Here is a 16,086-nt window from a genome sequence, read left to right on the forward strand (position 1 = left end):
CCAGACGGTTTACGTCGTAAAAGACCCAATGAACTGCCTATAAAAGACTGGTGGGTTCGCTCTGATCTGGTCGTGTGGCTTTTATCAGTTTCTTTTTCATGTGGAGGTTGCTTCTGTAGCTGATCTGAGGTCAGTTTGGATATGTACCTCCACAGGAGAAGGGATAATCATTGTGGTTGTGTAAACAGATCCCAAATCAGCTCTTAGGGACACCCTCTGCCTGGAGGGCTGTTTCTCCTTGCTTTGTCACAACCTCCCACTGGCTCTCTTAAACAAGTGGATTTCCTGGCAACGCAGACACTGGAGCATAACCACAAGTGTTTTTTATAGCCGCTGAACCACGCTGAGCTTGGCTGGCAGACCTCTAAGCCCATGCCCAGACAGACAGTGTTTTACAGTAGGCCTGAATCCTCTAGGCTGCTGTATGTGTACATCCACCGTGCTCCATCATGGCTCGTACTGGCTGTTATGGTGGTTCCTCTGTTTCTTCTGTCATGGACTCATCTTGCATCATTCACAGATTTTTGCTTCTGGTTTGATTGCACAAACGTGTTTTTTTGAGACCGGGGGCTGGTGCATTGCAGACATCAAAGCAGCACAGCTGGCCCTCTGTTTGCCAGGTGATTACAGTCCCAGTGGGTAGGAGTGCAGCACAGGGGTTAAGACCTATAATCTGACAGAACTGATGAATATACTGGTGTTGTTGATCTGTTGAGTCAATCCCCATGGCGATAGCCCCTCAGACTAACAACACTGTTTGTCACTTAGCGTAACCAACCTGGTGAGGTGCAATGCTACTGAAAATAAGCTCCACTTGATTAGAGCTACCGAGCCATTATCCAGTTTAGTTTTCATCCACTAAGCGGAGTGTTAGAATGCTACAGTACATCAAAGGTTAGAATGCAACGTTATACAGTGGCATGAAAAAGGGTTCAAATACTATTTCTTATCTGGATTAGATCTGATCTTCATCTAAGTCACAGCAACAGACACAGTTTGCTTAAACTAATAACACACAAATTATTGTATTTTTCTTGTCCATATTGAATACATAATTTAAACATTCACAGTATAGGTTGGAAAAAGTATGTGAACCCCCAGCCTAATGACTTCTCCAAAAGATAATTGGAGTCAGGGGCCAGCTAACCTGGAGTCCAATCAATGAGATGAGATTGGAGATGTTGGTTAAAGCTGCCCTGCCCTATAAAAACACTCACAAAATGTGAGTTTGCGATTCACAAGAAGCATTGCCTGATGGGAACCATGTCTCGAACATGAGAGATCTCAGAAGACCTAATTTTGACTTGCATAAAGCTGGAAAGGGTTACAAAATTATCTCTGAAAGCCTTGATGTTCATCAGTCCACAGTAAGATAAATTGTCTAGAAGTGGAGAAAGTTCAGCACTGTTGCTACTCTCCCTAGGAGTGGCCGTCCTGCAAAGATGACTGCAAGAGCACAGCGCAGAATGCTCAATGAGGTTAAGAAGAATCCTAGAGTGTCAGCTAAAGACTTACAGAAATCTCTGGAACATGCTAACTTCTCTGTTGACAAGTCTACGATACGTAAAACACTAAACAAGAATAGTGTTCATGGGAGGACACCACGGAAGAAGCCACTGCTGTCCAAAAAACATTGCTGCACATCTGAAGTTTGCAAAAGTGCACCTAGATGTTCCACAGCGCTTCTGGCAAAATATTCTGTGTACAGATTAAACTAAAGTTGTTGTTTGGAAGGAACACACAACACTATGCATGGGGGAAAAAAGGCACAGCACACCAACATCAAAACCTCATCCCAACTATAAAGTATGGTGGAGGGAGCATCATTGTTTGGGGCTGCTTTGCTGCCTCAGGGCCTAGACAGCTTGCTATCATCAACAGAAAAATGAATTCCCAAGTCTATCAAGACATTTTGCAGGAGAATGTAAGGCTATCCGCCAATTGAAGCTCAACAGAAGTTGGGTGATGCAACAAGACAACGACCCAAAACACAGAAGTAAATCAACAACAGAAGAAAATAGGCCTTCTGGAGAGGCCCAGTCAGAGTCCTGACCTTCTGGAGTGGCCCAGTCAGAGTCCTGACCTTCTGGAGTGGCCCAGTCAGAGTCCTGACCTTCTGGAGTGGCCCAGTCAGAGTCCTGACCTTCTGGAGTGGCCCAGTCAGAGTCCTGACCTTCTGGAGTGGCCCAGTCAGAGTCCTGACCTTCTGGAGTGGCCCAGTCAGAGTCCTGACCTTCTGGAGTGGCCCAGTCAGAGTCCTGACCTTCTGGAGTGGCCCAGTCAGAGTCCTGACCTTCTGGAGTGGCCCAGTCAGAGTCCTGACCTTCTGGAGTGGCCCAGTCAGAGTCCTGACCTTCTGGAGTGGCCCAGTCAGAGTCCGGACCTTCTGGAGTGGCCCAGTCAGAGTCCTGACATTCTGGAGTGGCCCAGTCAGAGTCCTGACATTCTGGAGTGGCCCAGTCAGAGTCCTGACCTTCTGGAGTGGCCCAGTCAGAGTCCTGACCTTCTGGAGTGGCCCAGTCAGAGTCCTGACCTCAACCCGATTGAGATGCTGTAGCATGACCTCAAAAGAGCAGTTCTCACCAGACATCCTAAGAATATTGCTGAACTGAAACAGTTTTGTAAAGAGGAATGGTCCAAAATTCCTCCTGACTGTTGTGCAGGTCTGATCTGCAACTACAGAAAACGTTTGGTTGAGGTTATTGCTGCCAAAGGAGGGTCAACCAGTTATTAAATCCAAGGGTTCACATACTTCTCCCACCCTGCACTGTGAATGTTCACACGGTGTGTTCAATAAAGACATGAAAACGTATCATTGTGTGTTATTAGTTTAAGCAGACTGTGTTTGTCTATTGTTGTGACTTAGATGAAGATCAGATGAAATTGTTTATTTTATGACCAATTTATTCAGAAATCCATGTGATTCCAAAAGGTTCACATACTTTTTTTCTTGCCACTGTAGGTTATAATGCTCTGTTATAATTGGTTATAATGCTGAATAGAGGGTTATAACGTTGAGAGTTGTGTCCTCCTCTGGTTCCTGGATCCAGCTACAGGAGTCCGTCTGCCAGTAAGATGAGGTTGCTACAACACTGACCGACAACACGTCTCACACACTGGATCACAGGTAAAGTAAAAATCTGATTCAACTTTATATGCTGAAGTTCATTGTGACTGTTGGCTGTGGATGTTCCATGGTGCTATTTTGAACAGTAGTCCTGTTCTCTATCAGTAACCTGGATGCAACACACTCCCGCAGACCAAGATGTGTGTATCTGCCCTGTCTCTGTGGCTGATGCTGTGTCTGCAGCTATTGGTGATGGTGGTTTTCAGGACACAAGGTAGCCAACACTCAACATATTTCACTACGTTACAGTAGGTTTAGGTGCCATGTTGAATCAAAAGTAGTGGATCTTCCCTTGCGGTGAGAAAGCCTGTTTGACTTGGTATGTGGTCGACCACCTTAAAATAGTGAATTGTATTGAGTTTCAGTGCTTCTCGTTGGTTGACTTCCTGTCATGTGTCAGGTGAGGTCATCGCCCCGTCCAGCATGACCGCTGTGGCGGGCCTCCCCTTCACGCTGGGCTGTAACGTCACCATAGCAACTGGCGACACGGTCAAGCAGGTCCGCTGGCTGAACAAACACAAGCAGGTTCTCCTGGCGTACGAGCCAGGCGAGTCGGTCAGAACCACCTCCCGCCAAGACGACGTGGAGCTAACTTCCTCGCACCGCAACGTCAGCGCCATCACCATCAAGAGGGTGGGGCCTAACGACGTGGGCTGCTACCGCTGCATCTTTGACATCTACCCCAGCGGAGCACAGGAGGGAAAGACCTGCCTCCGTATCGAAGGTGAGTTTGGCCTCAGTCTAAACAAGGTGGTTTGGTAAACCACGCTCATGTGATGAGTAGCATTGCCTGAGACCTGAAGACTTGCATTAGTGCCCAGAGGTAATGCATAGGCTTTGGCTCAGCATGCTAACATTGTTTTGAGGGAGCAAGATTTGAACCACGGTCAGTGACACTAGCAAGGACTTCCAAATATACTGTAGATTCCAGGACTATGGCATGCAATAGATCCTTAATTTCTCCTCCTCAAATACTCTCTCTCCAGCACCAGGTGGCCTTCCTCATAGGGTTGGCACATTCCCAATTGTTACATTTTTCTAAAATAGAAAACAAATCCTCCTGTGAATTTGTTTGTAGTTCCCATGTTTTTCAGCACAGTTGATTTGTCTGCTGATTGTGGAAGGTCATGAAAAGTCAGCATGCTCACTTGGCCCTCCCATCCCAGAATATATCAGTTGTGGATAATCAGAAACAGGAAGTGGGATGAGATCAGCCATACTCAACAGACCAGGGCCCCGATACTTTCTCTGAATATAACGACCACAACAAGAGGACACCTCTAACCCTCTGTTGTATTACTGCCCCAAAATAGGCACTATATATACAGCAGTATACAGCAGTATGTGGACACCCCTTCAAATTGGTGGATTCGGCTATTTCAGATGTATAAAATCGAACACACAGCCATGCAATGTCCATAGACAAACATTGGCAGTAGAATGGCCTTCCTGAAGAGCTCAGTGACTTTCAACGTGGCACCGTCATAGGATGCCACCTTTCCAACAAGTCAGTTGGTCAAATGTCTGCCTTGCTAGAGCTGCCCCAGTCAACTGTAAGTGCTGTTATTGTGAAGTAGAAATGTCTAGGAGCAACAACGGCTCAGCCGCGAAGTGGTAGGCCACACAAGCTCACAGAACAGGAGTGCTGAATGCATAGCTCATAAAATTAATCTTTCCTCGGTTGTAACACTCACTACCGAGTTCTAAACTGCCTCTAGAAGCATCAGCAAAAGAGCTGTTCGTCAGAAGCTTCATGAAATGGGTTTCCACGGCCGAGCAGCCACACACAAGCCTAAGATCACCATGCTCAATGCCAAGCATCGGCTGGAGTGGTGTAAATCTCGCGCCATGGGATTGTGGAAATGCATTCTCTGGATTTATGAATCACGCTTCAACATCTGGCAGTCCGACAGACGAATCTGGGTTTGGCGGATGCCAGGAGAACGCTGCCTGCCCCAATGCATAATGCCCGAATGCAAAAATTGGCAAAAGTTTGGGGAAGGCCCTTTCCTGTTTCAGCATGACAATGCCCCCGTGCACAAAGCGAGGTCCATACAGAAATGGTTTATCGAGATCGTTATGGAAGAACTTCGGGGCTGCAGCGTGTTGGACTAGTAACCGAAAGGTTGCAAGTTCAAATCCCCGAGCTGACAAGGTACAAATCTGTCGTTCTGCCCCTGAACAAGGCTCTTAACCCACTATTCGTAGGCCATCATTGAAAATAAGAATTTGTTCTTAACTGACTTGCCTAGTTAAATAAAGGTTAAAAAATATATAAAAAAATAAAAACCTTGACTGGCCTGCACAGAGCCCTGACCTCAACCCCATCGAATACCTTTAGGATGAATTGGAACGCCTACTGCGAACCAGGCCTAAGTGCCCAACCACATTAATGCTCTTGTGGCTGTCCCCACAGAAATGTTCCAATATCTAGTGGAAAGCCCTCCCAAAAGGGTGGAGGCTGTTATAGGGGGACCAACTCCATATTAATGCCCATGATTTTTGAATGAGATTTTCGACAAGCAAGTGTCCACATACTTTTGACTCTCAACCTTCATCTCTCCCGAGCCCGTATGGGAGTTGTAGCGATGAGACAAGATAGTAGCTACTAACAATTGGATACCACGAAATTGGGGAGAAAAAGGGGTAAAATTTAAAAGGATTTTTTTTAAATAAATAAATGTAAGCCTCCAAACACTTTGTCATATCTCTCTAACCCACCACTATGAATGTGCTCCTCCCATTCCAATGCTCACCTATTGATGCCTTCCTCTGTCTCCCTGTGTCTGACCCAGTCAAAGTGGGCAATGAGGGTAATAAAACAGCCATCAGAGGGAAGCTGGCCACCATGTCCTGCTGGTACGGCCTCCCAGACAGGGTACGCCAGGTCCTGTGGAGAAAGACTGCAGAGCAGGGCGACACGACCACGTTGGCCTCCTTTGCCAAGCGAGGCCAACCCAGCATTGAGGAACCTTATCGGGGACGCATGACCCTGAACCCCTCCCTGGGAGACACCCAGCTCTCCATCAGGCCGGTGAAGACGGAGGACGAGGGCTGCTACACCTGCGAGTTCCACACTTACCCAGAAGGCACCAGGAGCGCCACGGCCTGCCTCTTTGTATTTGGTGAGTATGGATGGGGGTTATTAGGGGTCATTTGGAAGGTTGTATTGTTGTATTATATCTCAGGGAGTATATCCACTGAGGCTATTGCTGTAAGGAAGGTTTTAATTTATTATGGTTTTTGCTGGAATTTCCTGCTCCCAATCTTCACTGATAAAGATGTGGCTCAAACCCAGTAGCAGTCATCTACTGCCCAGCCATTCTAGTATATTTTATATTTAGTTTGTCGGAAAACGTATCCATGTGTCCCAAGGTAGTCAATTGTTGTGCTCATTGAAGGCCAAACAGGCCCATTGAGACTGGATGAGAGGATGTGTGTTTATGTCTATACACTCCAGGTCATTAAAGGGCCATGTGTAAATCACACTGTAAACACACTGTAAACACACTGTAATCACACTGTAATCACACTGTAATCACACTGTAAACATGTGATGATTTCCCGGATGATGTTGTCATAGTAGACATTCTAATAGTAGATTGGAAGGAATAGTAGATAGGAAGGAAGTCGTATTATAAGATGATACACTTCTCCCTGTGTGTGTGTGTGTGTGTGTGTGTGTGTGTGTGTGTGTGTGTGTGTGTGTGTGTGTGTGTGTGTGTGTGTGTGTGTGTGTGTGTGTGTGTGTGTGTGTGTGTGTGTGTGTGTGTGTGTGTGTGTGTGTGTGTGTGTGTGTGTGTGTTTCCCAGATATAGCACAGGAAAGGGAAGAGCTTTATGTAGCCGATGGGAGGAGGAGGAGAATGGGTCACAATGCTACTGTTTAGACCTGCTGTGGAGACACTATTGTACAGTTAGCTACTAAACCCATGACCCTTTAGGGGTGGAAGGCTACCCTTTAGTTCAGGACTGCCCAACCCTGTTCCTGGAGAGATACCCTCTTGTAGGTTTATACTCCAACCCTGTTCCTGGAGAGAGACCCTCCTGTAGGTTTATACTCCAACCCTGTTCCTGGAGAGAGACCCTCCTGTAGGTTTATACTCCAACCCTGTTCCTGGAGAGATCCTGTACCCTCCTGTAGGTTTATACTCCAACCCTGTTCCTGGAGAGACCCTCCTGTAGTTTAGTTCCTGTTTATACTCCAACCCTGTTCCTGGAGAGAGACCCTCCTGTTCCTGGAGGTTTTTATACTCCAACCCTGTTCCTGGAGAGATACCCTCCTGTAGGTTTATACTCCAACCCTGTTCCTGGAGAGAGACCCTCCTGTAGGTTTATACTCCAACCCTGTTCCTGGAGAGAGACCCTCCTGTAGGTTTATACTCCAACCCTGTTCCTGGAGAGAGACCCTCCTGTAGGTTTATACTCCAACCCTGTTCCTGGAGAGATACCCTCCTGTAGGTTTATACTCCAACCCTGTTCCTGGAGAGCTACCCTCCTGTAGGTTCACACTCCAACCCTGTTCCTGGAGAGAGACCCTCCTGTAGGTTTATACTCTAACCCTGTTCCTGGAGACCCTCCTGAGGTTTATACCCTCCTGGAGAGATAGGTTTATACTCCAACCCTGTTCCTGGAGAGCTACCCTCCTGTAGGTTTATACTCCAACCCTGTTCCTGGAGAGAGACCCTCCTGTAGGTTTATACTCCAACCCTGTTCCTGGAGAGAGACCCTCCTGTAGGTTTATACTCCAACCCTGTTCCTGGAGAGAGACCCTCCTGTAGGTTTATACTCTCCCTGTTCCTGAACAGGGTTTATACTCCAACCCTGTTCCTGGAGAGAGACCCTCCTGTAGGTTTATACTCCAACCCTGGAGGAGGGTATCTCTCCAGGAACAGGGTTGGAGTTTAAACCTACAGGAGGGTCTCTCCAGGGTTGAGCTGTTTTAGGTTTATAAGAACCACAAATGTTAGTGCATTCTGCCCACTGAAATATAAGAACCACAAATGTTATGCCCCTTGGTGGCATATTGAGATAGATACGAGTATTTCACACTGGAGACTCAACATGGCCTATTGTAATTTCACACTGGAGACTTAACATGGCCTATTGTAATTTCACAGTTATGGAATGGAAGGTATAGAATTTGACTTTGACAGAATGCCTCTTAGATGCTGTGTGGCTGTCTATGGACTGATTACAGTCCTCTTAGATCTATGGACTGATTACAGTCCTCTTAGATGCTGTGTGGCTGTCTATGGACTGATTACAGTCCTCTTAGATGCTGTGTGGCTGTCTATGGTCTGATTACAGTCCTCTTAGATGCTGTGTGGCTGTCTATGGACTGATTACAGTCCTCTTAGATGCTGTGTGGCTGTCTATGGACTGATTACAGTCCTCTTAGATGCTGTGTGGCTGTCTATGGACTGATTACAGTCCTCTTAGATGCTGTGTGGCTTTCTATGGTCTGATTACAGTCCTCTTAGATGCTGTGTGGCTGTCTATGGTCTGATTACAGTCCTCTTAGATGCTGTGTGGCTGTCTATGGTCTGATTACAGTCCTCTTAGATGCTGTGTGGCTTTCTATGGTCTGATTACAGTCCTCTTAGATGCTGTGTGGCTGTCTATGGACTGATTTACAGTCCTCTTAGATGCTGTGTGGCTGTCTATGGACTGATTACAGTCCTCTTAGATGCTGTGTGGCTTTCTATGGTCTGATTACAGTCCTCTTAGATGCTGTGTGGCTGTCTATGGACTGATTACAGTTCTCTTAGATGCTGTGTGGCTGTCTATGGACTGATTACAGTCCTCTTAGATGTTGTGTGGCTTTCTATGGTCTGATTACAGTCCTCTTAGATGTTGTGTGGCTGTCTATGGACTGATTACAGAATGTGAGTGTTGCGAGTGATAAAGTTGTTAGACGGGTGATGATTCTGGAGACAGGAAAGAGGTGATTTAAATGGGCTGAGACCCAAGGAATGACTGGGTCACTGTTTTCCCTAGACACAGGCCCTCTCTGTGTGTGTGTGTGGTGCTCTAATCAGTATGTCTCTGTGTGAGTCCCTCTGCTCCAATCTCATCCGAACAGCCCTGCTTTTGTCCACTGTAAAAACATCAGTAAACCCAGGCACCGATGCCCATCTGTCGATCCGTCTTGTTTCCATGTTGTGCAGTCTGATATAGTGAGGTCTCATTGTGTCAGATGGAGACTGGAGGGTTGGAGGCCATGTCCTGTTTCCATGTTGTGCAGTCTGATATAGTGAGGTCTCATTGTGTCAGATGGAGACTGGAGGGTTGGAGGCCATGTCCTGTTTCCATGTTGTGCAGTCTGATATAGTGAGGTCTCATTGTGTCAGATGGAGACTGGAGGGTTGGAGGCCATGTTCTGTTGTGCCATGTTAGTGCTCATTGTCTGATTGGATATGTGAGTCTCATTGTGTCAGATGGAGACTGGAGGGTTGGAGGCCATGTTCTGTTTCCATGTTGTGCACCAGACAAGATAACACCAGACAAGATAACACCAGACAAGATAACACCAGACAAGATAACATCAGACAAGATAACACCAGACAAGATAACACCAGTCTGACTACATCAGACAAGATAACACCAGACAAGATAACACCAGACAAGATAACACCAGTCTGACTACATCAGACAAGATAACACCAGACAAGATAACACCAGACAAGATAACACCAGTCTGACTACACCAGACAAGATAACACCAGTCTGACTACACCAGACAAGATAACACCAGACAAGATAACACCAGACAGGATAACACCAGACAGGATAACATCAGTCAGACACCACTGGAGGACTGGAGTTGAGAACCACAGTCTTACACTGTATATACTGTCATTTACCATAAACATGATCTCTCATCCATTGTGTGTGATGTCTCCCTCAGTGCTGCCCAACCCAGAGATCACCCACGTGACCTCCAGCGGGGTCATCGAGGCCAACTGCACGGCCGCAGCCCGTCCTGCAGCCCAGATGGTATGGAATGTGGAAGGGGACAACCGGACGCTGGGGCCGTCCGTGTCCTCGTCCTACGACCAGGGGGACGGCACCACCCTGGTCACCAGCACCCTCCTCCTCCAGGAGGCTCTGCCCCACGACCAATCCGTCAAATGCATGGTGCACCACCGAGGCCTGGACTCGCCCATGTCCGTCAACCTCAATGGTGAGCAGCTCAGAGAATCACATTGGCTCAATAAAGATGTATATAGTAGCAGTAAATCATTAATACAGCTCTTATAATTGATCTACTAAAGGTATGTTAATTAGACTTTTTTTTAAATAAAGTGTCACCCAGATTCATTCTGCTTATGAAGACAAGTCTGCTTAACAGCCCTCGCAATGTGACAGTGCTGGGTTCACATAGTATTTTCTTTCAAATGCCATACATGGAGTGCGATGGGCAGGGTTTGCACTTTTAGGACTATTGTTTTGGTACCATTCCGCCAGGCGAGGTCAATCAAGCGCAGGACTTGGGGCCACTATTTGAACCCAGGTCTGCATTGTGGTTCAACATGTGTAGAGTTGTGTGTTGAAATGCTGTATTGGAACACTGTCCTGATCTAGTTTTGGGATTGTATCCATTTGGGGGAGTGATTCCTAGGAAAGCTTCAGTTGCTATTCTAGTTATGTACAATTATGGCTCGTTTGATAGACCATTAAGTGCTCCAGTTTCCAGGAAGTGGAAAACCAATATAAGCGTCAAGCCTTTTCCACAGTACGTCTATCTCTCTTGTTGTGGAGCTCATATCATGAGTTATGGTCAAAACGAGGCATAGTTTAATGTCCTTGAAGTCAATATTGTGGTCCTGTCTGGCTCAGTTGGTCATGACGCTTAGCAACGCCAGGGTCCTGGCTTCCATTCCCAGGGGGTCAGATTTGTTTACCAAAATGTAAGCGCTCACTGTACTGTGAGTCATTTTGGATAAAAGCGCCTGCTAAATGGTATATGCTATCAACTTTTATTTGTCACATGTGCCGGATACAACAGCTGTAGACCTTACAGTGAAATGCTTACTTACAAGCCCTTAAACAACAATGCAGTTTTAAGAAAATACAAAAAAAGGTAAGAGATAAGAAACACAAATAATTATAGAGGGGCTTTATATACAGGGGGTACCGGGGATAACATCCAGAGTCAATGTGGAGGCTATATACAGGGGTACCGAGAAGAGTCAATCAATGTGGAGGCTATATACAGGGGGTACCAAGGAAAGAGTCAATGTGGAGGCTATATACAGGGGGTCACCAGGAAAGAGTCAATGTGGAGGCTATATACAGGGGGTACCAGGTACAGAGTCAATGTGGAGATCAACCCCAGAGTCAATGTGGAGGCTATATACAGGGGTCACACAGAGTCAATGTGGAGGCTATATACAGGGGGGTACCAGATGGTAAAGAGTCAATGTGAGGCTATATCCAGGGGGAGTCAATGTGGAGGCTATATACCAGAGTCAATGTGGAGGCTATATACAGAGGGTACCTGTCAATGTGGAGGCTATATACAGAGTCAATGTGGAGGCTATATACAGGGGTACCAGCAGAGTCCTCCAGTGGAGGCTAGCCCCAAGACCAATCCGTCAATGTGGAGGCTATATACAGGGGTACCATTACCAATGTGGAGGCTATATACAGACCGGTCAGAGTCAATGTGGAGGCTATATACAGGGGGTCAATGGGACCGGGAAAGAGTCAATGTGGAGGCTATATACAGGGGGTACACATGCATGGTCAATGTGGAGGCCTGGACCGGGGTGTGGAGGCTATATACCTCAATGGGGGCTAGAGTCAATGTGAGTCAATAAAGATGGAGGCAGTATATAATACAGCTCTTATAATGTGGAGGCTATAAAGGGGGTACCGTTAAGAGTCAATGTGGAGGCTATATAAAGGGGTACCCAGAGTCAATGTGGAGGCTATATGAAGACAAGTCTGTGGAGGCTATAACAGCCCTCAGAGTCAATGTGAGGCAGTGCTGGGTTCACAGAGTCAATTTCTATATACAAATGCCATACAGAGTCAATGTGGAGGGCAGGGGTTGCACTTCAATGTGGAGGCTATATACAGGGGGTACCGGTACAGAGTCAATGTGGAGGCTCAATACAGGGGGTACCAGTCAATGTGGAGGCAGAGTCAATGTGGAGGCTACATACAGGGGTGGTTCAACATGGGAAAGAGTCAATGTGGAGGCTATAAGGGGGTACCAGTCCTGAGTCAATGTGGAGGCTATATACAGGGGTATCCAGTACAGAGTCAATGTGGAGGCCTAGTACAGAGTCAGTTGCTATTCTAGTTATGTACAATTAATGGGAGGCTATATACTCCAGTACAGAGTCAATGTGGAGGCTATATACAGGGGGAAGTGGAAAACCAGTACAGAGTCAATGTGGAGGCTATTCCAGGGGGTACCAGTACTAGAGTCAATGTGGAGGCTATATACAGGGGTACCAGTACAGAGTCAATGTGGAGGCTTAATACAGAGTCAATATTGTGGTATATACCTGTACAGAGTCAATGTGGAGGCTGGTCATGGTACAGAGTCAATGTGGAGGCTATATACAGGGGGTACCTGTTCAGAGTCAGATGTGGAGGCTATATACAGGGGGTACCTGTAAAAGTCAATGTGGAGGCTATATACAGGGGGTAAAGAGTCAATGTGGAGGCTATATACAGGGGGTACCGGGAAAGAGTCAATGTGGAGGCTATATACAGGGGGGGGTACCAGTCATCAATGTGGAGGCTATATACAGGGGTATGCTATCAAAAGAGTCAATGTGGAGGCTGTATACAACCAGCAGAGTCAATGTGGAGGCCTATACAGTCAATGTGGAGGCTTATACAGGGGTAGCCCTTAAACAACAGATGCAGTTTTAGAAAATACAAAAAGGTAAGAGTCAGTGGAGGCTATAACAAACCGGCAAATAACAACAGAGGTGGAGGCTTTATATACAGGGGGTACCAGTACAGAGTCAATGTGGAGGCTATATACAGGGGTACCAGTACAGAGTCAATGTGGAGGCTATATACAGGGGTACCAACAGAGTCAATGTGGAGGCTATATACAGGGGTACTATATACAAGGGGTAAAGAGTCAATGTGGAGGCTATATACAGGGGGTACAGAGTCAATGTGTGGAGGCTATATACAGGGGTACCAGTACAGAGTCAATGTGGAGGCTATATACAGGGGGTACCTGGAAAGAGTCAATGTGGAGGCTATATACAGGGGGTACCAGTACAGAGTCAATGTGGAGGCTATATACAGGGGGTACCGGTACAGAGTCAATGTGGAGGCTACATACAGGGGGTACCATTACAGAGTCAATGTGGAGGCTACATACAGGGGGTACCGTTACAGAGTCAATGTGGAGGCTACATACAGGGGGTACCAGTACAGAGTCAATGTGGAGGCTACATACAGAGGGTACCAGTACAGAGTCAATGTGGAGGCTATATACAGAGGGTACCTGTACAGAGTCAATGTGGAGTCTATATACAGAGGGTACCTGTACAGAGTCAATGTGGAGGCTATAAACAGGGGGTACCGGTACAGTGTCAATGTGCAGGGGCACCGGTGTCGAGATAATTGAGGTAATATGTACATGTAGGTAGAGTTAAAGTGACTATGCATAGATAATAACAGAGAGTAGCAGCAGCGTAGAAGGGGGGGTTGACAATGCAAATAGTCTGGGTAGCCATTTGATTAGCTGTTCAGGAGTCTTGTGGCTTGAGGGTAGAAGCTGTTTAGAAGTCTCTTGGACCTAGACTTGGCGCTCCTGTACCGCTTGCCGTGCAGTAGCAGAGAGAACAGTCTATGACTAGGGTGGCTGGAGTCTTTGACGGTTTTTAGGGCCTTCCTCTGATACCGGCTGGTATAGAGGTCCTGGATGGCAGTATGCTTGGCCCCAGTGGTGGACTGGGCCGTACACACTACCCTCTGTAGTGCCTTGCGGTTGGAGGCCGAACAGTTGCCGTACCAGGCAGTGATGCAACCCGTCAGGATGCCCTCGATGGTGCAGCTGTAAAACTTTTTGAGGATCTGAGGACCCATGCCAAATCTTTTCAGTTTCCTGGGAGGGGGGATAGGTTTTGTTGTGCCCTCTTCACGACTGTCTTGGGTCTTGATGTGGATGCCAAGGAACTTGAAGCTCTCAACCTGCTCCAACCTGCCCCGTCGATGAGAATGTGGGCGTGCTCCACAATCATCTCCTTTGTCTTGATCACGTTGAGCGAGAGGTTGTTGTCCTTGCACAACACGGTCAGGTCTCTAGGTCTTATCGTTGTCGGTGATCAGGCCTACCACTGTTGTATCATCAGCAAACGTAATGATGGAGTTGTGCCTGGCCATGCAGTCATGAGTGAACAGGGAGTACAGGAGGGGACTGAGCATGCACCCCTGAGGGGCCCCCGTGTTGAGGATCAGCGTGGCGGACGTGTTGTTACCTGCCCTTACCACCTGCGGGTGGCCCGTCAGGAAGTCCAGGATCCAGTTGCAGAGGGAGGTTTTTAGTCCCAGAGTCCTTAGCTTAGTGATGAGCTTTGAGGGCACTATGGTGTTGAACGCTGAGCTGTAGTCAATGAATAACATTCTTACATAGGTGTTCCTTTTGTCCAGGTATGAAAGGGCAATGTGGAGTGTAATAGAGATTGCATCATCTGCGGATCTGTTGGTGCGGTATGCAAATTGGAGAGGGTCTTGGGGTTCTCGGATAATGGTGTTGATGTGAGCCATGGCCAGCCTTTCAAAGCATTTTATGGCTACAGACGTGAGTGCTACGGTTCGGTAGTCATTTAGGCAGGTTACCTTAGTGTTCTTGGCCAATGGGACTATGGTGGCCTGTGCTTCCCTTTGTTGTCTGTAATGGTCTGCAAGCCCTGCCACATCCGACGAGCGCCGAAGCCGGTGTAGTACGATTCGTTCCAAGTCCTGTATTAACGCTTTGCCTGTTTGATGGTTCGTCAGAGGGCATAGCGGGATTTCTTAGAAGCTTCCGGGTTAGAGTCCCGCTCCTTGAAAGCGGCAGCTCTACCCTTTAGCCCAGTGCGAATGTTGCCTGTAATGCATGGCTTCTTGTTGGGGTACGTACGTACAGTCACTGTGGGGACGACGTCATGTCCTCAATGCACTTATTGATGAAGCCAGTGACTGATGGGGTGTACTCCTCAATGCCATCGGAAGAATTGCGGAACATATTTCAGTCTGTGCTAGCAAACCAGTCCTGTAGTTTAGCATCTGCTTCATCTGACCACTTTCTTTATAGACTGAGTCACTGGTGCTATCTGCAGATTGTAAGTAGGAATCAGGAGGATAGAAATACGGTCAGATTTGCCAAATTGAGGGCAAGGGAGAGCTTTGTACGCATCTCTGTGTGTGGAGTAAAGGTGGTCTAGAATCTCTAGGTAGATAGTGTGGGCTACAGCTTATCATGAGATACCTCAGGTGAGCAAAACCTCAAGACTTCCTTCGATTTTGTGCACCAGCTGTTGTTTGCAAATAAGCATAGGCCACCGCCAAGTGTCTTACCAGAGGCTGCTGTTCTATCCCAACGATAGTGTATAACCCGCCAGCTGTATGTTCTTAATGTCGTCGTTCAGCCATGACTCTGTGAAACATAAGATATTACAGTTTTTTATATTCCGTTGGTAGGATATACATGCTTTCAGTTCGTCTCATTTATTTTCCAGCGATTGAACGTTAGCTAGCAGGCAAAGGCAGAAGGCGAATGCAGATTAGCCACTCGTCGCCTGCTCTTTTTCCGTGAAATCTCAGTTTTCTTCTCCAGCCAATGACGGGGATCTGGGCATGTTTGCGTGTCTGTATTATATCCCTCCCGTCCAACTCATTGAAGAAAAACTCTTCTGAGGTGAGTAATCCAATAATGTTGTAGCAGCAACATTATGTACAAAATAAGTTACGAACAACACGAAAAAAAGAAGAAAA

The 16,086-nt window shown here is 47.0% G+C and overlaps 1 protein-coding gene across 2 annotated transcripts in view; it reads left to right on the top strand.

Annotated features, from left to right (window-relative positions):
- The window catches only part of LOC124019579 (OX-2 membrane glycoprotein-like), a 32,712-nt gene that overhangs the window by 3,927 nt on the left and 12,699 nt on the right, over positions 1 to 16,086 (top strand). Inside the window, exons 2-6 of one of the 2 annotated variants that reach the window (XM_046334963.1) lie at positions 3,051 to 3,127; positions 3,233 to 3,341; positions 3,528 to 3,851; positions 5,923 to 6,252; positions 10,037 to 10,312. In XM_046334963.1, the coding sequence (XP_046190919.1) occupies positions 3,266 to 3,341; positions 3,528 to 3,851; positions 5,923 to 6,252; positions 10,037 to 10,312 (1,006 nt within the window). In that variant the 5' untranslated portion in view covers positions 3,051 to 3,127; positions 3,233 to 3,265. The remainder of the gene's footprint in view (positions 1 to 3,050; positions 3,128 to 3,232; positions 3,342 to 3,527; positions 3,852 to 5,922; positions 6,253 to 10,036; positions 10,313 to 16,086) is intronic. The other variant, XM_046334964.1, reaches the window with a different exon arrangement.

This window comes from Oncorhynchus gorbuscha, unplaced genomic scaffold (assembly GCF_021184085.1).
Source record: "Oncorhynchus gorbuscha isolate QuinsamMale2020 ecotype Even-year unplaced genomic scaffold, OgorEven_v1.0 Un_scaffold_633, whole genome shotgun sequence".
In the NCBI taxonomy this organism is placed as follows: domain Eukaryota; kingdom Metazoa; phylum Chordata; class Actinopteri; order Salmoniformes; family Salmonidae; genus Oncorhynchus; species Oncorhynchus gorbuscha.